At 35.1% G+C, this 23,662-nt stretch overlaps 1 protein-coding gene across 4 annotated transcripts in view; it reads left to right on the top strand.

Annotated features, from left to right (window-relative positions):
- Positions 1-23,662, top strand: part of VWA8 (von Willebrand factor A domain containing 8) — a 395,962-nt gene that overhangs the window by 254,218 nt on the left and 118,082 nt on the right. For all 4 annotated transcript variants that reach the window (XR_010150666.1, XM_003318022.7, XM_016925242.4 and 1 more), the window contains 9 exons: positions 5,165-5,273; positions 7,044-7,182; positions 9,300-9,499; positions 15,616-15,726; positions 16,650-16,714; positions 17,143-17,268; positions 18,314-18,423; positions 19,087-19,241; positions 23,350-23,545. Coding sequence is in view for 3 of the 4 variants with exons in the window: in XM_003318022.7 (XP_003318070.5) it covers positions 5,165-5,273; positions 7,044-7,182; positions 9,300-9,499; positions 15,616-15,726; positions 16,650-16,714; positions 17,143-17,268; positions 18,314-18,423; positions 19,087-19,241; positions 23,350-23,545 (1,211 nt within the window). In the remaining variant the exon portion in view is untranslated. The remainder of the gene's footprint in view (positions 1-5,164; positions 5,274-7,043; positions 7,183-9,299; positions 9,500-15,615; positions 15,727-16,649; positions 16,715-17,142; positions 17,269-18,313; positions 18,424-19,086; positions 19,242-23,349; positions 23,546-23,662) is intronic.

Below are 23,662 nucleotides of genomic sequence, written 5' to 3'. Positions count from 1 at the left end.
GTATACATCATTTGCAGCAAAGCCAAATTAATTTACCAACATCCTGTGAGATGGTAGGGAAGCGACATTCTGAAGTTTCTAGCAAATAAAGGAAGATATTACTGGGAATTAATAATGGTATCCATTGTTACTAATTTCAAGTATGTAAAGGGGCATTTGTATTATCTCTCTTTAATGTGCTGGCTTTTTCTTTTAGTACATATAAAAAAAATTTTTTTTTTTTAAGACCAAATTTCGCTCTGGTTTCCCAGGCTGGAGTGCAGTGGCGTGATCTTGGCTCACTGCAACCTCTGCCTCCCGGGTTCAAGCAGTTCTCCTGCCTCAGCCTCCCAAGTAGCTGAGATTACAGGCATGCGCCACCATGCCTGGCTAATTTTTTTTGCATTTGTGGTAGAGACGGGGTTTTTCCATGTTGGTCAGGCTGGTCTCGAACTCCCGACCTCAGGTGATCTGCCCGCCTCGGCCTCCCAAAGTGCTGGGATTACAGGCGTGAGCCACTGTGCCCGGCCCCATGTAAAAATATTTTAAGGGATTTCTTGGTTTACTTCTGACCTGCTCTCTCTAAAATTTTTTCTCTCTCAGGTCTTTAATGTGAAAATTACAGATTCTATAGAAATTTATTCTAAGAGTTTCTAGGAGTTTTGTATGTATAAATTTATGTGGAAACCCAGAAGTGTAAGGAATTCATTTTTCCCAGAAAGGAATATAGGGTAGTGGGGAGTAATGCAAGGGGGAGTGACATTTGAATTGGCACTTGGGAATAAGAAGGATTTCACCAAGGAGGCCAGAGCAGAAAGGAATTCTAGGCAGAGGTAATGGCCTCCTGGAAGCATGAAAATGCATAGCATATTCAGGAATAGCAACTAATAGTTTGAGGTGGCTGAGACTGAAAGGAAGGGATAAGCACAAAGCCAGAATTATTAGTCAGGGCTATTCCATGAAAGGCTCCAGTGAACTTTGTTGGACAACTCAACTTAATTTTTGCCAGAAATTAGATTTAAAACATCAGGAATGAGTGAGGCCTGCTAAAATTGGAGTTGTTATTTTTCTTCTCAAAGATGGTAGTAATTGTTGAATTTTTGAGAGTTGTTGGAACAGCCCTGAAGGGTTCCATTATTCCCATGAAAATTAGTAGTTCTTGTGGTAAGGAAATGTTTTAGGAATTGTTGATAATAGGTATGTCAACAACTTCCAATTGCATAATGCCCCTAGAAAGATCCAAATCTTTTGCATGTGTTTTCTTTCATATTCCAAAAATAGTATTGGCAAATGTTCAGAGAAGGCAGAAATTTGCCAGAACATACTCTTTAAAACCCAGCTCACCTCTTTATGGAAGCAATCTTAGACAAATCTGTTGCATGTCATTCAGACTATAGTACTTGGCTTTGGTGTCCATATGCATCATGTTATGAATTGTATGTGTGTTTTTTAAAAAAAGAAAACCTTTTTTGTTCTTTCTGTAACTTGCTCAAGTACTATAATTTGACCTGAGTCATAATTATGATACTCACCTTTCTTTTAGTCCAAACTTTTACTTCCAGATCCTTATTATCATTTCCACAAGGGATTAAGAAATGCCAAACATAGGAACTGAAATACTTCACTGTTTTAAAAAAACATAAATTCATGAATGACATTGAAGATAAAAAGCAGTGCTATTTATGGGCCTTAAGTTCCTTCTCCTTCCCCATGAAATCAAATCCACACATCTTTCCAGCTAGGACTTTAACAAAGTTAAACAATACAAGTGACGAAGTCTTAAAGCCATGGAAAATGCCATTATTGTTTTAATCAAATCAGATATTAAAACTTAAGTCTGGTCAGAGTTGGATGGCATAGTTCACTAAGGGAATAGAGGGCCTTTTGCTAGCTGGTTATTTAGAGTTTCCCCTAAATTAATGTTGATTATGTTTCAAATTCCAAAGCTTGCTCATTTACCGAAATATAATACAATGCTTCCCCTTTCCCCTGACTACTAACTTACCAAGGGAGAGAAAGTTAGTAATGGTCAAATTTTCCCACAGCTTATTCAGAGGTCTTAGTAGTGGAAAATAAATGAGGGTCTTGGGTTTACCTCAGTTTGGCCAGCCTAGAGCCTACAGTAAAAGTCCAGAAACAATAATACCCCATGTTACCAAGGGACAGGATGGAGTCAGTTTGATTGTGTAACTCCAGGACACCCTGTGTTATGTGTCTTTCAGTTTAGTTATTACTGCCAATAGCATCATGTTATGTGGTTCTGAAATAGATTCTATATAGGGTACCTGGAGGTCCTTCCCATACCCTGCCAACCAAACAGCCAGTGCTATTTTTATATAGAGCCAGGCAACGTATAATTTCCATGACTTACTTAGAATGAGTTGGCAAGTTCAAACCAGATTTTATGAACATGCCTGGCATTGTCAGTAAAATCTGAAAGTTGAGCAAAGTTACTTTTTCTCAAATGGATGAAGGTTTTTTATTTTTTTAAAGCATTTATATGATCGTTTGGTAAGGTTTATGAAAGAATATATTAGATCAATTTTTTAGGCTAGGTATCAACCAAAGATCGTTTTAATTAATGATCTCCCCTGAATTAAATTAAATTTCACGATGTGAAACTGTTTCTGTTGTCTTCAAAGAACCAATTTGGGATGTATTCAGAGCTTGTTTTTATATGCTTTAATAAAGCATGTGTATCTATCAGGGGATCTGTTCTGTTGGTAACTATAGATATTTTCATTCTGATTATTTATTTTCACTTCAGAGTATCAAGACAATGCAAGACTATAAAACTTACCAGTGACACTTCTCTCTACTCTCTTCCTTGATCCTCACAGACTCCCCAAGCTGTAAGGAACTTTACAGATCATTCCCTTCATTTCACAAATGAAGAAATTAATATCAAGCGAAGTCAAAAAGACAAAAAAAGAAAAAAAATTAATACTTAGAGAAAACAATGGACTTTCCCCTTCCCGAGTTTATATAGCAGGTTAATAAAAGAACTAGAACTAAAACCCAAATCTCTTGCAGTCTGTTACATTATGTCTTCTATGCTGGCAGAATATTAAGGGTATCTCCTGTTATTTTTCTGTTTCTACATTTGGAGCCCCAATTCTCCTTTGGTGAACTGCTGAAAGCAAATGTAAAATATAGTTTATTCCCTAAACCAAGAGAGAGATCCCAGTCTATGTTTTCAAGATCTGGCCTATTAACACAGAAATGTATTTTTATTACATTCAAAAGAGAGAACACAGTAATTGTAAAACCCTTTATTCCCCTAATTCAGTACCCTCCCCCGACCCCCTGCACACACACATTCTTTCCTGGTAAAAAGATGGAAGTAAGTGGGTCACCGATTGAGATAATTGTCCAGATACTTAAAATATATTTTAGATGATAGATTCAAAAGTGTGTGTGTGCTTTTGAGAGGTTTATGTCATATGACTTAGAAGAATTTCAATGTAAATTTCTTTTTAATTTCGTTCCTCTTGTGATAAACATTAGCATTCAAAAGGGACGAAAAGCATATTCTACTAGAATGTTTGCTTCCATTATTTTATGCAAAAAATATCTTAGCCTTACATGATCTTATTAAGCATATGGAAATATTATGTCAGACTACTTTTTACTGTAAATAAAATAATTTCTAAATATAAACGTGTTCTTTTAATGATCATCAAACTCATTCCAAGGATACATTTCAATTTGTAGCCATGTGCGTATTATTTTTAAAGAGCTTTTAACTCTGAATCACTAATTTTCTAATGCATTAAATGACAAATCAATGGTTCCTATTTTAAAGACTCAAATAAAAGATAGTATGATTAAAAAGTGAAGACTTGGCTTACACTTGTAATCCCAGCACTTTCGGAGGCTGAAGCAGGAGGATCACTTCAGTCCAGGAGTTTGAGACCAGCCTGGGCAACACAGCAAGACCCTGCTTCTACTAAAAATAAAAAATAAAAAAATTAGCCAGGCATAGTTTTGCATGCCTGTAGTCCCTGCTACTCAGGAGGATGAGGTGGGAGGATCATGAGTCCAGGAGTTCAAGGATGCAGTGAGCTGTGATTGCCCTACTGCCCTCCAGCCTGGGTGACAGAGTGAGACCCTGTCTCAAAGAAAAAAAAAAAAAATGAAGACTTAAAAAAAATTATCTGCTGTTTTATACTTTAGTATTGCCATGTTGGTTTTGGCAAATCACCTTATTTGAAAGTCATTTTAAATAAAGGGGAATCTAAATACAGAATGATTCCATCAGAAATCAGCATTTAGCTCCCTTGGTGGATTAGTGCTGAAAGTGGCCCCACAGGTGCTTCTGGATGCCAGTAATGCTCTACCTCTTTGGGTACTTGTTACACATGTGTGCAGAGCTGACATTTATGTGGACATTTTAGTATGTATTTTATATTTTAATTCAAAGTAAAAAAAATTAAGATGCCAAAATAAAGTCTATGAAACTTGCCCTATACAACATACAAATGTGGGACTAGTAGTATGGTGTACTCTTCATTATTTGATTCCAAATTTAAAAGAATTGTCTGGGCATGGTGGCTCATGCCTGTAATCCCAGCACTTTGGGAGGCCAAGGCGGGCGGATCACCTGAGGTCGAGACCAACTTGAGAAACCCCGTCTCTACTAAAAATACAAAATTAGCCGGGTGTGGTGGCACATGCCTGTAATCCCAGCTACTCAGGAAGGCTAAAACAAAAGAATTGCTTGAACCCAGGAGGCAGAGGTTGTGGTGAGCCAATATCACACAATTGCACTCCAGTCTGGGCAACAAGAGTGAAACTTCGTCTCAAAAAAAAAAAAAAATAGACTGAAAAAATAGATAGATTGCTCCAATTTTTAAAAAAAGTTTTCCTATACTCTACCGGAAATTTAGATGTTCAATTACTGCAATTCAAAGGAGTATGTATGTAAATCAATTATATTTGTCATTAAGGTAAAAACAGGACCTTGCCTTACCTTCTTAGTTTCTGAAATGCGAGATCTTTTTTGTCTTAAAGTATATTTTAAACATGATTTTATACACTGTCATTTAATAAAATGAAGTATAACTCACTTCTAAGTAAAGTGTTCTTCAAATTTATTTGTGTGGTTGATAATAGATGGCTTGTTATTTTTTTCTATGACTTGGGTACAATAAGAAATATTTACTTTGCAAATCATCCTTAACAGGTTGCCTCTGCCAGAACAAACGTTCATGGGCTACTGGACAATTGGTCAGGCAAGAAGTGGGATGCAAAAACTCTTGTGTCCAGTGGAAACTCATCATATAGACATAAAGGTTAATATCATCATTATTTTCTCTTAAAATATTGAACCTTATAAATTTTGCTGTATCTTCCCTGGAGATAATCCAAACAATCTCAGAAATGATTTGTTCAGATGTTATTTTAGCTTCTGCTCTAACTTTCAAATCAGGCTGGCCTCTCAGTTGATAATTCCTAAAGGCTAGATAGAATTTCTGAAGAGCTAATTGGATGGTGAGAGTCAGGTATGTTACATATTTTCCTAGGAAAGTTGCTCTGTGATATTTGTCTTGTGCTGATAGGATTAAAACTTTGTGCTTTTTGATTTTTGGCCTCTTTTTAGCCACACATTGTTGCCAGGTTCAGTCTTCATGTGAAAGTAAAGGAAAGAACTGTCCGTTACTAGTAATAGAAGTCCCTCTAGGTATTTCAAGCAGAAAGGAATTTACTGTGAGAAAGTAGATGCTTGTAAAATCATTAGAAAGGGCAGCAGGAACAGAAGTTGAGGGGCAACACTGGACTTGTAATTTCAAGATCAGTATTTCTGCTTCTGCTGTCATCCCTGCTGCTGAGGGCAGCAGAGTAGAGCAGTGTCAGCAAACATTTTCTCTAAAGGACCACAGAGTCAATATTTTAGGCTTTGTGGCCATACAGATTCTGTTGCAACCACTCAACTCTGCCGTATAGTGCAAAATCAGCCATGGCAGTACGTAAACAAATGGAAGTGGCTGTGTTTCACCAAAATTTTATTTACAAAAAAAACAGGCTGTGGATCAGACCTGGCCTGGAGGCCATAGTTTGTCAACCCTTACAGTAGGACAAAGTGAAACACACCCAGACATGTGGTAATTCAACTGTTCATTTTTGTCAGAGCCTCCTTGTCTGCTATCACTGCAGGAAGATGGCCACTACCTCTTTTCTGCCTTCCAAATCTCATTCAAGTGCATTTAATTGGCAAAACCTAAATCATTTCCAGAACCCTTTTTAAAGAGAGTATGAGAAATGCAGTTTCTTACTCCCTAGCCCTCAAGATATAGACTAGATAGAAGAGGGGTGGAGGGCGGGGGACATGGATGCCAATATCTAGTCCAAACATTTTTGATTAATTAAGGACTGTAGGGCATGCAAATCACTGGTTTTTGCTTACATTTATAGCGTTTTTTCAAGAAGTCATATCTAAGTACTCAGAACTATATATTCTTAACATTATTAAATTAGCTCCTCTGCTTATATTTATATTGAATAATTATCACCATGTGTGAAATACTCTATCCTTCATAAGTCACCACTAGTGGTTATCAGTAAGTTTGGTTTTTTAAAAAATTTCAAATGCCACATGTTTTGCATTTAATTTAAAATACCCAGGTTTAACCATTACATTTCTGTGTAATGACATAAAAATCCTTCTTCACAATGGAAATGTATCAGGCTCTGGCTCATTCATTTGCGAATTATTCTCCTGGTTTGGACAGCTCTGCGTCCTGATACTTGGAGTTCAAAACTGGCTCTCGCCTTAGGAAGGAATGAAGAAATGAGAAATGCTATGGGATTTTACATCTGGTATATTTTGTGAGTAAAAAGAAAAAGTGAGAAATTAAATAAGATAGCACATGTGAAAGCATTTATAAGTGCAAGTGTATGATACTATTACTGTTATGAGTACTAAGCCTGTCAATAAATTGAAAAAAGGTATAGCAGGATATTAAATACTTGAATGTTAAAGTTTATATTTTGGAAGAACTTTAGCTTTTCTACATTTTGGTGACAACCAAAATATCTTAACTGAGATAACTGCTTTATTATAGGGTCCAGCACTTATAAATATACAAGAGTATCCAATAGAAAGACATGAAGAAAGATCCCTAAACTTTACTGAAGAATGTGCCTCATGGAGAATACCATTGGATGAAATTAATATAATCTGTGACATTGCTACATCTCATGGTATGTCTGCTTATTCTTTTGATCTTTCCTTCCTGCACATGTTTTTTTAAAAGATGGATTAAAATAATCTCTAGACATCAAAAAGTTTATGATAGACTTGGTGTCTGTCATTCTTGGATTGGATAGCAATTATATGTAATTTAGAACTAATTTCCTCTAACAACCTAAAAAAATGCTATTGTGGAATCCACATAAGCACTGCTGAGTTTGTATGCATATGTCTGTTTCTCATTACAATTGTAGCACAAAGTTAAACACACCCAGGCATGTGCTAAAAATAGAAGGGAAAAATAAAAAGGAGAAACATTGGGTTTTTTGGCTGGGATTCCAGTTTGGTGATTACATGAACCGTGAAAGTAGGGCTGGAGTGATTTGCAGTCATTAAACTTCTAATTGTAAAGGATGGCAAATAAAGAATGTGAATTTTTGGCATCCACCTTCTGGACTGTTGCCATTACCTACTGATTCATGCAGTGGGCCCTGGGTACATTTTGGCAGAAGTTCCTCAACTACTGTCAGTTACTAAGGTGATAAAAACAGAAGTGGTGGCTGGGGGAAGGGAGAGAGTCTCTAACTTGATAAGATGAGAATTGTTGAGACAAAAATTGGTATCTTGTCTTTGTGCCTATAAGTTCTATTGATGTAGTTTATTCCACAAATCTGCTATTTTAAATAAAAATATGTGCTTTTAAAAATTTACAGTTTTTCTTAAATTGGTAAAAGATAAATATAAATCTTGTATCTGTATGTTTAAGACAAAGACTGAACTGCATTTAATGCCTGCAAAAAGAGAAAACAGAGTTTATTAAGTACATTTCTGTTAACACTTTTACTGTATTCCCAGTGCCCTATATTATGCAATAAATGTTGAATAGAACTTAATTGTGTTGATAATGGAAGCATTATGAAAGATCCATAAATTATAAATTCTGTGGTTCTATCTGATAATTGAAACTGTAACATCTACAGTTTGCATTGTCTCCTAAAAAAATAGGTCTTTTTCAGTCCTTCTGTTGACTTGTGTTTCTTATCAGTTCGCTTATTTATTCAAATTTACTGTATCTTTATATATAATATGTGTGATATGTATAATATATCATTATATATAATAAATAGATATGATGCATACACACACAGACACACATATGTGTTCCAGATTTTCCAGGGTAGTCCCAAATTTAAATGACGTATCTTATTGTCATATCTCATGTCTTAATTTGGGGTTTGGAAAATATGACCGTTGTAAAATAGATACCTGGGTGATAGGTGATGCTGATACCATTTATTATGCAAAAGTAACTTAATCCCTTGCTTCAGCGGTGCCCACATAAGAGATTATGAGAAACTTAGTCCAGAGCCTGGCTACTCAAAAGGGAGGATCTCAAACCAGCAGCATTAGCCTCTCCTGGGAGTTTGTTGGAAAGGCAGAATCTGAAACCCCACCCCAAACCTCCTGAAGCGGAGTCTGCAGTTTTATTAGATCCCCAGGTGATTCATAGGCACTTGAAATTTGAAGAAGCACTGACTTCTTCAAATGGAAGGAAATGGACTTAGGTACCCAGATTGAAAAGACAGAGATTTTATAGTAGGAAATACTCAAATATGAACAAAAATTTGGAAAATAAGATCCATAGAGCTAAGATTTTTTAAATGGAATTACTTATTTACAGCAACAAAATCTTAAAGAGCTAGTAACTATCTGGAAAATGCAAGATTAGCAGATAGAAGACATTGACCAACTGGTGTCCATCTGAACCAACAAGAGAACAGACCTTCACTGTAGCACTAAGCACGTTACTGTCATACAAGGAAGAATTTCCTGACATTGAGGATTGTTTAATATTTAATGGTTTTATCACAGGATATTATGACATTCTTTGGGGAACAAATAGATAACCAATTTTTTCAAGTAGGTAGGTGTGACCTTATCTACATTTAGGGTCAAAACTAAGTTGTTTCTCATGGTCTTTTCAGCCTAATCAAGCCATGATACAAATCATCTGCTGAGTTCCAACTCTGTTCCAGCTGTGTATTCATGATTCAGTTTTCACTAGACCTCTTGGCCAATTAGAGAATTGGTTGCCAGCCACAAAATTAACACCTTTTTGTCATTTCAGAAAATGAGCAAAATACTCTCTATGTAGTTACATGCAATCCCGCTTCCCTGTACTTTATGAATATGACTGGGAAAAGTGGCTTCTTTGTGGACTTTTTTGATATCTTCCCAAGAACAACCAATGGCGTTTGGCACCCTTTTGTGACAGTGGCACCGCTGGGAAGTCCTCTCAAAGGTCAAGTGGTTCTCCATGAGCAGCAGGTAATGCACACCAGGCAATGCACACCAGGCTACAATTATGTGAAGAATGACTTACATGAAAGGCAAGAGTGATTAGAAACCTATAACTGAAAAGATGTGCTTTCATGATGATCAAGGAGAGGAGCTGGAGGGATGGGTCAGGAGTTGCATTTTATCAGTACCACAAAGGCAGGCTAATATCTTCTTTTCTCTAGAGACTTCAACATGACCTATACCTCTAGAAACAGGTAAGTCAGGGTTTTTCAACCTCTACACTATTGACATCTGAGGTCAGATGATTCTTTGTTATGAAGCTTACACTCACTTTGGGGAGATAGACAAGTAAACCAACAAATGAACATGTGCCGGTTTCAGGTAATGATAATTGTTACATATAGAAACAGAGTAATGTCCAAGGGAGTGATGCAGATGGGGTAGGAGGAATTGAGGTGAATGGTATTAAAAAGAGTGCTGAGATATTTCCTTTTAGGAGACGACATTTTATCTGAGACCTGAATGACGTTTTTTGGTAGAGACAGTTGTATAAATACACCAAAGGGAATACAGTGAGATCCATCAGTATCTAATGATGCTCAAGTTCTATCCGTCATTTACTATGGATTAGTACACTAAGATTGTACTAATGACAAGCACAGATGCCCGGAGTCAGGCTAAAAATAATTCCAAACAAAACACATATATCAGAAGACAGATTGTGCTTCAATTAGTGATCATTCTAAAGGTCTAAGTTAATCTATACAATACCAGTAGAAAGGAGCCTAATGTTTTTGTATACCTATTATCTATCTAGTATATACCAAGTACTACACTAAGCATATTATTCATTCAACAAATATATATCATGTGCCTCCTATTGGGAATACTGCAGTGACCAAAAATACCCACAAATTGTTGTTCTCAAAGGCTTACATTCTGATCCAGGAAGATAGACAATAAGCAAAATAAATAATTATATCTTAAATTAGAAGGTGAGAAACAAGAGGGAATAAGACTGCAATTTAAAATAAGGCAGGCAGGGATTGTCTAATTGAAAGGGGGATATTTAAACAAAGATTTTAGAGAGGTGAAGAGGAGAACAGGTACCTGGAAGAAGAGAGTTCTAGACAAAAGGAATAGTAGGTTTAAAGGCCCAGAGTCTAGAAACATGCCTCTTCATCTTTAAAGAAGTGTAGTGGGGAAGATGGAATAAGAGGGAAGTAGGAGGAGGTGAGATAAAGAGGTTACACTGTGGGCTGGAGTAGGGGCAAAGTGAAGGGGGTGGTGAGAAGCAGGTTGTGCAGAGCAGGGGTCCCCAACTCCCAGGCCGCAGACCAGTATTGGCTCCTGGCCTGTTAGGAACTGGGCCGCACAGCAGGAGGTAAGTGGTGGGCAAGTAAGCATTGCTGCCTGAGCTCCACCTCCTGTCAGATCAGCCACAGCATTACATTTTCATAGGAGTGTGAACCCTATTGTGAACTGCGCATGCAAGGGATCTAGGTTGTGCGCTCCTTGTAAGAATCTAATGCCTGATGATCTTAGAATAATTTCATCCTGAAACCATCTCACACCCCCACACAGCCCCCACCCCACCTCCCCAGTCAGTGGGAAAATTGTCTTCCACAAAACTGGTCCCTGGTGCCAAAAAGGTTGGGGACCACTGGTGTAGAGTCTTGTAGGCTGTTGAAGTTTCTGGGTCCTGACTATGAGTAAAAGGGGAAGACATTAGGAGGTTTTGAGCAGGGAGCTAGCATGATTAAAGGATTTCTCTGGGTGCTCTGTGTGAATAGTCTGTAGGTGCTAAGGCACAATGAGGGAAACTAGTTAAGAGATAATGGTAGTTTGGAGGAGGATGGGGCTCATAAGCAATGACAGATTCTAGATATATTTTGAAGGTAGAACCAACAGGATTTCCTAACAATTCCAATATTTGGGGTGAGAGAGAAAGTGAAGGACAACCGTAAAGTTTAGGGACTGAGCAACTTGAAGTTGCCAGTGACTAAGATGGGGAAGCAATCAGTTTGGGAGGGAAGCTCAGATGATATTAGATTCAGTTTGAGATGTCTATTAAATATCCACGTAGATGATAAGACTGGAGTTCAATGGAGAGCTCCTACCAGGAAATACAAGCTTGGGATTCATTAACAAATGTTCTTTAAAGCCATGAGACTGAAAGAACTCACCAAGGGAGTGAATGTAAATAGAGAACAGAAGTTCAAACACTAAGCCTTGGGGCAGTAAAATATTAAGAAATCAGGGAGATGAGGAAGAATCGATGATTTGAAAATGAGTTTGAAAATGAGTGACCAATAGAGTAGATAGATAAGCTGAGGAGTGTGTTATCTAGGAATGCAAGTGATGAATGTCTCAAAGATAAGGATCAATTGTTAAATGCTGATGACATAACATGTAAGAGATTGCTTACATTACTCATGTTATTCTTCCAGCTGCCCAGTGAGGGTAGCTCTCAGCCACATTTACATATGAGAGGACTGAGGCTCAGACTTCAAATAACTTGTCTGGCAAGTACATAGCAGAACTGAGATTCATAGCATATTGGATTGACCCTACCAGAATTAAACATCACCTACTCTCTCACTCACTACAGATTTGGGGAAAAAGATTAGTTTGAAAATTAAAAAGTACTCATAATAGGAAAATATTTTTTAAATGCAGTGTTGTTACTTATGAATATTTAAAGAGCAAAGTGCTACCAAGAAATAATACTTTCACTAATCAAGAGAAAAGTATTGCATAATATGTCAGTAGTTCATTGAGGAAATAAGTCAACTTTAACTTTAGTCCTTGCCACCAGAAATTATCACAAATTCTGAGTTATAAGTATTTTTCTGATTTTGTTTTCACTTTTTTATTTTTACTTTTACTTTCTCCTAGGAGCAGAATTTATAAATATCCAGATATTGTTTATAAAACTTTATCTCCTGAAAATTGGAATGAGGGTTTTACTTTAAAGATTTTCAACAAAGTATCGATGCCATTGAATTTAACTCTATAGCCAAAACAATGTGTCATAAAAGGTACATGATATCTTGGTGGTTTGTAATTTAGTAAATCAGTCAAAATTGGATGAGACTACATTTGGAATATTTATTTTAACAGTCCTGCCACATTTTCAGCTGTCAAATTAACTGTCAAATTTACATACACAAATTCTTTAATAAAAGTGCCAGATTTGTAGGTTCTCAGCAAGAGTTTTATTTCCTCAAAAGATCCAATTATTTGGTAACATTGCTGATTAATACCTTGTTTAATTTCAATTACTTTCGTGAAAGAAAATCTGATTTTCACTGTGAAGCTGTGCTTGACTTCCATAGCCAGCATCTTGCCTCCTTATACACTGCCTTACTTACCCCTTTGGCCACAGTTTCAAGTTTTCCAGAAAACTGCTTCGGAACCCTGAGCAGACCTGCACACCTTATCTGTATACTTCCTCTCTACCTGTCCTCTAAACTGCCTTCTCTTTTCCCAGAGAGAGTGTCTTAACTATTTTACAATATACCTCTGTCAAGATGTCAGACCGGTAAAATTCCATGTGAACAGCACACAGCTGTGAAATTTAACAACTGATAAATAATTCTAGTGGAATGAAAAATAAGTGGACTGCCATCAATTCCTTCTTCTTCATTCTACCCTAACTGAAAATGAAGCAAAAATATTATAGAGAAGTACTTCCATGAATTCAGCTATTCCTTGTCTTTTTAACATAAAGCTTTGCTACAGATGCATGCCCCTGGTTAGTTTAAGAAGTTGTTCAAAAATTCCTTGCTAAAATAAAATCTTAAGTAAGGAAAGGGAAACTTTGCCATGCCTAAAAATAAAGACCCTCCCCTTCCCCCACTCCCCATGAGATTATTTATTACATGTGTACAAAGTTTAGAATTTCAGATTTAGGGACATTGAGGTCATCCAGAGGTTACTTTTCTCCCAGTTAAATACAAACATAATAAAATTGCTCACTCGCGTCTCCTCCCTGCCCCCCTTAAAGGAGTGCCAAAGCCACAGTTACATGTACTCATGTGTGACGCAAAATTCTATTTTTAAACCCAGACAGAATCTATCATTAGTCATTTACAGAAGGAAACCATTAACATCTAAAAGGATGGAGCAACAGAACTCCTTCATGTTGCCAATTGCTTATAAACTAATTCTAAATACAGCAGTGGCTGGAAATACATGTTTTCTGTCACTTAGAAAGATACAGTTTTTCAGTTCACTTATGCCATGTTATGAATATGTAAGTATTAGACCCTAAAAAGGTAGGAAAATGGAAGACGATACTAACTTCTTTTTCTGCTTGATCATATTTGTTTAATCAACTGCTTATTCTTATGCTTACTCATTTTTGGGCATGAAACATTTTTAGGACTTCCTTTGCTTACAAAGGCTAATATTATCCCAAATTGCTTAAGTGCTAAGAATTCATTTTAACGTTGTACATATTTATTATACAAGAAATATTTTTTCCATCAAAAAATACTTATTCAAAAAATATTTAATCTAGAATAGAGATTATAAATTTTTAACTTAATTTTATTTTTTTCTTAAGGAAAACTCTAAGGTATCATTACCATTTTCAAAACTGTCAAGTAGTGGTGAATGATACTTCTTATATGTTAATTTTTAAAAGAATATTTCTAACACACATTCTTAATGGAGAATTATATCTTATACAGAATGATACATTCTAAGGGTGATGTTTATGAAAGAAATTTAAGCTTTGTTAACATGCTTAGTAAAATTTTTTAATACAAATAAAATTCAGAGTATATGGTGTGAAGTGAGTTATATGGTGCAAATACTATTTTAATTCTTGAACACTTCCACAAAATTAGCTTGTAAAATAAAATTAAACCCACACTGAGATGCTAGATTTGCAAATGAATCATTCATTTTTTTACATTTCTTTTTATTTCTCTAACTAAATTATATGAGAGAAGGCAAGGGTCATGATTAATTCATTGTCGTATTCTTTATATTAAATATAAGCTCTTCAATAAATATGATGGAAAAAATGAACAAACACTTCACATTTTATTGTTTTCTATATTTTTCAAGGTTTGTATTAATTCTTCATGTGCTTTGTGACTTTATTTTCTCCAAAAGAAATTCTTCTTGAAATGAAAAGTTCACAAGAGTTAGGATAACTGGAGGAGCCCCACATTTAAAATAAAATAAAACAAAGAAAGAAAAGACACCCGCATAACAATGAGGTCTGACAAATAACTTGCAGGTACCTTTCTGCAAACCTGTTAGTCTAATCTTCAAAATTCTTTATATTTTAACTAAAAAGCCAACTTCTTTGCATCCCTTTAAAATATTTAATTTTTTCTGGCTTTCTCAATGTTAAGTTTTTATTTCATGTATTTCAGTTCATTTATTTCAACACATAAGGTTTATTTATTTTCTTAAAAAACATATCCTAATTACTGAAAGATTACATCATTGCATAGCTATGATTAATAATGCTGCAGAAATCTGTCGTTTGTACTTTATTACAGCACCAGTTATGAAGGTTCTTCAAGCTTGGTGAATTTCTAAATGAAGGAACATTCATTACTAGCTAGTTTCTTGGAGTCCTTCATATTTCTTGCTTAGTTCTCTTTATATCTATTTTATACCTATTTTCTAAATTGAACCTGGATTTGTGAAAAAGATAAGTGAGATTTAATTATGCACAATATAAGAGAGCTTTCAACAGAGCATTCTCTAAGTATAATTTTGGTACAGGTAGATGAACTTCTTAAAATCATCAATCCTTGTAATTTCCTTATAACTAGATAATAAAACAGAATCATGGTTCAACTAGCTTATATTTAAAAGGGAATGGTTTTTACATAAAAATATTTAAAGAGAATACCTTCTGCATCACATATTTAGAAACGTCTTCATAAAACCACCAAAAATTTTAAATTCTTAAATTAAGAAGCACTTAATTCTTTGTGATGCTTAAGAAAAATCACTTAATGTCTTTGTGATATTTCTTAAGTATTACAATATTGTCTTTGTTTTGATTTATCACTATAACCTTCACTGTCAGGTTGCCAAGAGGTTGCTGCTTTAAAAAAAAAAAAAAAAAAAAGAACAAATCTTGAGCTTTTCACTGTTTTTATCATTTGCAGAGTGATGTTATCCTGTTGTTAGATACTACTGGCCGGGCCCTTCGTCGTCTCATCCTCCCTTCTGAGAAGTTTACAACTAAGAAACCTTTCTGGTGGAACAAAGAAGAAGCTGTAAGAAACACCACATTTGTCCAGCAAATTGCCAAGGATTTCTATAGCTTTCTAACCAGAAAGATGCATGCATGCCCATCCCTTTAAGTGCCTTTTTTGTTGTAATGTGCAAGAGAATTTCCTGTTATGCACGTATAGATTTTAACATGATATATATAACCATAGATATGTGTATAATTAAATATCAATAAATTCTTTTTATGACATTATACTTGCATGAAGATTTGCCAGGACTGGACTAACAATAAGAGAAAATTAAAAACTATTTGAATATGGTATTTTTAACAAATTTCTGATCATGGAGTCAATTTAACCTGTTTTCCAGTTATGTAGTTATGTTTTGGATTTATATGATGAAACTGTGAGTATGATACCTAATTTCCTCTATTAGACAAATAAGTGTTTTAGTTTATTAACTAAATTAAACTAGTAAGCAAATAGTTTAGGCCAACACAAGAGAATTTATTCTACCATTCAGAAAAAAATAATGGATTTAAAATAAGGTTTACCCTCTGCCCTGCAAGTCAACATACTTAGGTCTTAAAAGACTATGAAAAGAGTGATTTTTTAAAATGTCATAAATGTATCCTAATATAAGAAGTGAAGTGTTTCCCATGTGTTTATTTTATGGTGTAAATTCCATGGTTAATCATCAGATAGCCTGTTATTTCTTAACAATGTTTGGTGTTGTTTTTAAAAATTTATTCTGAAGAGGTTTTAGTACAAAGTTCACAGTAAATTTTGATATATAGTTTAGTCCATTTTACCATAAGAGTCTTAGAGCAGATAAATAGATAGCTTGTTTGAGAATTACATGTTTTACTAGTTGAAGAACTTTATTTTATTTAAGAGGAAGTAGCTAAAGAGGGACATGACTGTATCTGACACATTTAATGTGAATATCTTGTTTTGTTTGTCTTTAGGAAACTTATAAAATGTGTAAAGAATTTTCACACAAAAACTGGCTGGTGTTCTACAAAGAAAAAGGGTGAGCTCTTTATTATAGAGGATTTAAACTGGAGTTCTTATTTGGCCCATTCTATTTCCTATTTTGATTATACTTGTTTACTATAAAGTGAATGTAACCAAATTATGAATGTTTTAATATAAAGTAACTTGCCCACATTGCAGAATATTGAGAAACAGATATAAGAAAAGCTAGTGCTCACAATTCCATGACATAGCCACTACTAACATGGCAATGGTTACTACTTTCCATTATTTTTACTTATACACACCCTGACATAGTTTAGAATTTTGCATATCTGTTTTTTTAATTAACATTTTTCTATATTATTACTTAATCTTAAAACATTCTTTTTATGGGTTGCATAATGTATCATGAAATGATTATGCCAGATTACTCAACCATTATCCTCACCATTTCCTTTCAGATACAGTTTTCTTCTTTTCCAGGAACAGCCTGACTGTGCTGGATGTTCTAGAAGGGCGAACTCACACCATCTCACTTCCCATCAACCTCAAGACAGTTTTCCTTGTAGCAGAGGACAAATGGCTTCTGGTGGAGAGCAAAACAAATCAGTGAGTGGCTTTATATAGTGTATCATGGAGTATGTTGTAGCTCAGTCTTATTTATCAATTATCCAACATCTTTACTGTTCTGTCTTTCCTGTGTCTGTCCTTTAACAATTTCTGTGTTTGGCAGCATCTCTGTATATGAGACTTATAAGAATTGAGGAGGGGAGAAAAAATAAATGTCACTTCTCAGAAAATGGCATTGAAATTAACAGTTAAAAAATCATGACTTTTTCATATGATCCATATTTATTTGGGCTTTTTCCTATTTGTACATTGAGAATTCACTGTATTCTTGCTAAACTGGAGATACTTCAAAGTAGATTTTCCCTTCAAAGAGCCACAGTCTCCATCCTAGAGCTGTTGCCTCTTTGTAAATTCACAGAGTTCACACCTTAGAAGTTTCTTTCTCTTTTTATCTTGTGTATTCTGGTTTGGATGTGGTTATGTTTATGTTTATGTTATCTGACCCATTGGACTGTGCAGTTCTTGGTGAAAGGCAGTGTCAACTTTGAGCACCTTCTCTCATGCACAACTCCACTAGCTAAGTGCAGACTCTTTCTGCCCCTCTGCTGACAAGCAGAAGTATCTCATTGCAGAGGATTTCTGCCTATATATACATCCATATTTTAGAAATGTTAAAAATAAGTAGATCAAGGAGACTACAGTTGTGAGGGCATCTGTCTCCTAGCTGATCACAAATCAGAAGTCATACTCCCCCTTCCTGGCTGATCAAAGAGTTTTATCAAGAGAGGGCTACATGATAATAAGAGTGTACCCCATTAGAGTTGCTTCCCCCTCCCCACAACCCTTTCTCTTATAGGAAGCATTGGATTTTTGCCTCACATTCATTACTGTATTGCTGTTGTGCACTGCTCTTTAACACAGTGTTGAGAAGTTCTTTGTTAATTCATGACGAAACTCTAAAACTGCAAATTATACTGGAACTATAAAAAAGAGACTGAGGAGAATCTAATTTTTCTTAGTCTGGCCTTATTACTATTAGAAAAAGAAAAATTTCACTTAAGCTAGATGTTTTGTTTGTTTGCAGGAAATATCTTTTAACTAAGCCTGCACACATCGAATCTGAGGGTAGTGGGGTTTGCCAGTTGTATGTGCTGAAAGAGGAGCTGCCCAGCACAGGGTTTGGAGTTACACAAGGTAAATACTATGTCATCTGTGTTTATGGCTGTGTAAGTGCATGCTTGTACATATACTGTCTTCTAGAATCATTTAAGAACAAAACACCAGCCTATGTTAAGTTTACACCAAAAGAAAAAACTTAGTCACTACACCAGAAATAGTAAATAAGAATCTAGTATCTCAAATTGTCATAAGGAAGTTCACTGTTGTAAGCTCTGTCCTTGAATTTTTTTAACTGACAGATCAGTATTTTTATATACATTTAGGTTGCAAGTCTAATTTAGGATAACATCTTTTTTTCTGCAGACTATTGGGATTTCTATTTAATTTATCACAGTTTTGGGGGATGAATAGTACTTATGAAAAAAATCTAAAACATACCATTGCCAACCCTTGGTTGGGTCAGTTTTTACATCTTTTCTACAGGGAGCTATTAATTATAATATTTATTCCTAATAAAATTTTGAATTCTGTAAATACTTGAAATCACTTTGGGGAGATGCCTTGATTATAAAAACAGCATTTTTTCAAACAAAAGCCCATGAATGTAATTTAAAGTGTTTTCTCTTTTTTAACTTGTTCTTTTCCATTTGACTTGTTGAGAATAAAATCTTGCAAAAAATTAATTCCTGGAGCATTTCAGGAGCATATGGTGTCTAATGTTTGTCTGATACTTTTCAGAAACAGAGTTCAGCATACCTCATAAAATTTCCAGTGATCAACTATCATCTGAACATCTAAGTTCAGCTGTGGAACAAAAGATTGCCTCTCCCAACAGAATTCTCTCAGATGAGAACAATTATGCTACAATAGTTGTTGGTTTTCCAGATCTCATGGTAAGCACCCATTTTTTAAATTATCGGATAAATATTTCTTTCCCTTAGTTTGACCTATAATCTGTAAGCCTGTTTGAGGGGTAATTAAAAACATAATTTCCTGGTAAACATGTTGGATCAAGTCTTCCTTCCAAACCAGTCAGTAGAAAATATCTTATACCTAAATAGTTTCATTACACTTCAAAAATTAACATTGAAAGTGTAATGCAATGATAGAATTTAGTAGGGGGAAATGAGTATTCTCCATATGTGGGGGTTCATGTAATACAGTTTAAATGCTTAACCTTCTGATGGTAATTTTCTGTCATGTCTTCTATAATTTTTTAAAGTTAATTATTTTTCCATCTACACATTCCATATATTTATTTATTAACTTTTATTTTAGGTTCAAGTGTACGTGTGCAGGTTTGTTATATAGGTAAATTGCATGTCACAGGAGTTTGTTGTACAGATGGTTTGGTCATCCAGATAATAAGCGTAGTACCTGATAGGTAGTTTTTTGATCCTCACCCTCCTCCCACTCTGCACCCTCAAGTAGGTGTCAGTATCTGTTGTTCCCTTCTTTGTGTCTGTATGTCCTCGATGTTTCGCTCCCACTTGTGAGAACATGTGATATTTGGTTTTTTGTTCCTGTGTAAAGTTAAATTTGTTGGGTTGTCATTATTGTAGATTAAAATTTTCAACAGTCATGAAGATAGATTTATTTTCCATTGAGTTTTGCTCTGATTTATCATATCTTTGCAGCATCCAGGTTATAGTATAATGGCTAATTGTCTCAATTGATTTTTCTCTTAGATGGGCCCTTCTGTTATCTCCTGTTACCTATAAAGGAGAAGCTGTTTGAATTGACTGTAGGTGAAACTGGGCAACATCTTCCTCTGATGGAAATGTGGGGAAATTAATTATAAAAGTTATTTCAGTCCAAGTTGCCATCTAATAACCTTAGATGTAGCTCCATGTGTTCTGACTAAACATTTAATTTTTATAATTTCCTTTGTAGCTTTTAGATGGGATGATAGAATTATTTAAAGATAAAAATATGGGCTCTGCTTGACAGTACTCCAATTTTGTATGCCTCAAAATTTTAATATAGTTAATGAATGCTGGGTACTTCAGGATATAAGATTTGAAATCTAAAACTCAATGGATAATGTGGCTTAGGACTCTGATGTATGTTTTCCTAATTATCAAGTTAAAAGCATCTGCTATCATATAATTCAAAATGAAATGTTATTGAAATACAGTGTTTACAGCAGCCTTGATATGAAAGAGATGTGTTTTATATGCTTTCTACAATGTTTGCTGCTGTAAAAAAAAAAATTGGGACTTTTTCTGGAGATAAAACTATTTTAAAAATTGATCTTCTAATTACCTTCTTCTGATTGAAGAAATCAATATAGAAGTATAATGTTATTATAAAAAGTTAGAAAGTAAAAGCTAAGTTAAGGCACTGTTTCTATTAACCTTGTAGAAATTCTTATAGCCTGTACGACTAGTGACCTTGTTAAATTAAAAGCTATATCCCTGCTACTTAGTGTGGTACCTACCACATAGGAGGTATTTAATGAGTATTTGTTAAATAGAAGATTAGAGTCAGCTAGGCAGCCTTTAAGATGACAGTAATATTTTTAGGCCACAACAGAATAGGCAGTGTGTTGCTCTAAGCCCTTTCATACATGATAGTTAATTTTTACAACAATTCTATGAGGTTTTACAAATGAAAAAATAGAAACAGACAGAGCTTATATCCCCTAGGCCACAAAGATTATAAGCAATGGAATTTGAGCTCAAGTGTGACTAGCCAGCCCTCTAACACACATCCTTTTACCACACCACACTGCCTTCTTGCTTTATGTGAACTTCTTTGGATTATGTATGAAACTATCGACAAATGAGTATGCTACCTCTTAGTAACTTTTTCATAGAGTTATCAGTGGCATCTAAATTATTACTTGTATAACTTTTAAAATCTAATACCAAATAGCTATAAGAATCTGTAGCAAATATCATCCTCAATGGTGAAACATCAAAAGTATTTCTTTTCTTTTCTCATTAGAAATAAAACAAGGTTGCCCACTGTTACCACTTCTATTAAACATGGTAATAGTGTCTTAGTCATGATATATAAAGAGAAAATTGATAAATTGTGCTGCATCAAAATTTAAAATTTGAGCTCTGTTAAAAGACACTGTTAAGAGAATGAAAAGACAATCTACAGGCTGGGAGAAAATATTTGCAAACCACATTTCCAACAAAAACTGGTATCCAGAGTCTATAAAGATTCTTAAAACTTAACAGTCAGAAGGCAAATAGCCTAATTTTACAAATGAGCAAATAGTAGGCCAGTGTGAGTTATCAAAGATCAGAGCCCAAGCAAGGTAAGGACATCTATGGTGGGGAGAGGTAACCACTAGTGATGGACATTAAGCCCAAACAGGATGAAGATGGCATTCCTGTGAAGGGGCAGCCTGGAGTGGGATGTAGGAGCCCAAGTAAGGTGAAGTATGTGTCCCTGTGTGAGTGCAGCCCCTATGGGCTGTCAGAACCCAAGCAGGTAGAGTGGAGCATCTGCCCAGGGAGTAAGGTTAGTGGTGCAGATGGGAGATGGGTCACATACAGTGGACTTGAGCAAGAAAGTAAATATATGAAGGGTAACAAAATACATTAAGGATAATGAAAACAAATTTTTAACTGTTGGAGAGGGGAATTACAGATACTGAAAGGAAGAAAACTAGAATGAACCATGTAGTTATTAGATTGGAATTGGATATATTTTTGTGAACTCATAGATTTCAATGTATTTAGGTAGATATAGAAGTAAAATTAAAGGTAAATGTGAAAAAAAAAATGAGCAAAAGACTTGAACAAACACTTAACCAAAGAGGATAGAGGGATGGCAAATAAGTACATGAAAAGTTATTGGACATCATTAGACATTAGAGAAATGCAAATTAAAACCATGATGAGATACTAGTACCTACCCGTTAGAATGGCTAAAATAAAAAAAACACTGACAATACCAAGTACTGATAAGGACGCAGAGAGCTAATGCAACTCATTATTGCAAGGGCAAACAATAACCAGAAAGTCTCTGAAGAAGGACCAGACAGAAGTACTCTTCCTATTAAATTTCAAGGATAATTATAAAACTTCAATAACTAAGACCATGTATTGGCCTGGGAATAGAAAAATGCACCATAGAACAAAATGCAGTGCCCAGAAACAGATACCTGCATATAAACTGTGTTTTATGATACTGTTGCTATGGGCAAAAGTTAGTGGTATTTGGACAATAAACTATACATATGAGAAAAGGATGAATGCAGATCCCCACTTCATACCATTCACAAAAATTAATTCCTGATAGGCTAAGGACTTAACTATGAAAGATAAAGCCTTAAAACTTTTAGAAAAAGCATAAGAAATTATCTTTATGATCTTAGGAAGGATAAATACATACGTGGTAAAAATTTAAAGTAAAGCAAGGGAAAAATAACACAAAATTCCAGAAGAGTTAAATCTAGGGGAGAGAGTGACTGGGAAGGGGCCCAATCACTTTTGAAGCCCTCCCAGGGCTTTAAAAATGCTATTTATGTTCTATTATGTATAGATGTTTACTTTATTTTTTAACTAATTCCTATATTTCTTCTGTTTAGTTGTAATTGATTTCAAGGTAAAAAATTTAACTTGTATATTTTACACTTGTCTGAAAATTATGATTATTGACAAAGCAGCTACCTCCTTCCTGTACCACATCCAAATGACTTTATTTATTTTTTGTTTGTTTAAGACAAGATCTCCTCAGTAGCTGGGAATACAGATATGTGCCATGATGTCTGGCTGATTTTTGTATTTTTTGTAGGGACGGGGTTTCACTATGTTGCCCAGGCCAGTCTCAAACTCCTGAACTCAAGTGATCCACCAACCTTGGCCTCCCAAAATGCTGGGATTACAGGCATGAGCCACTGTACCCAGCCAATAATTTGATTTTCTTATACCTGTGAAACATTAGTTTCCCACTAGTATCTGCTTAAAGGGCTGCGTTGTTAAGGTTGTGGTGAATGTAGTATATGGTACTTCAGTACTTTAATCTCTTTCTTTTTTTCAGTCACCCAGTGAAGTTTATTCTTGGAAGAGACCATCATCTTTGCATAAACGAAGTGGCACTGATACATCATTCTATAGAGGAAAGAAGAAAAGTGGGACTCCAAAACAAAGCAATTGTGTGACTCTTTTAGATACGAATCAGGTAGTGAGGATTTTACCCCCAGGAGAAGTCCCTCTAAAAGATATCTACCCAAAAGGTAAGAAGGAACTCACCAATTCCTAATTTACAAAGGTGGTTTAAAGTAGCTTCCTTTTGGTAGAGGATATTTAATTTATCTTTATCATTTCATACTTATAAAAATTGATCATTCCGA

Source organism: Pan troglodytes, chromosome 14 (assembly GCF_028858775.2).
Source record: "Pan troglodytes isolate AG18354 chromosome 14, NHGRI_mPanTro3-v2.0_pri, whole genome shotgun sequence".
NCBI classification, from domain to species: Eukaryota; Metazoa; Chordata; class Mammalia; order Primates; family Hominidae; genus Pan; species Pan troglodytes.
Note: the sequence above shows the minus strand (reverse complement) of the source record. Positions and strands in the feature narration are given on the sequence as shown.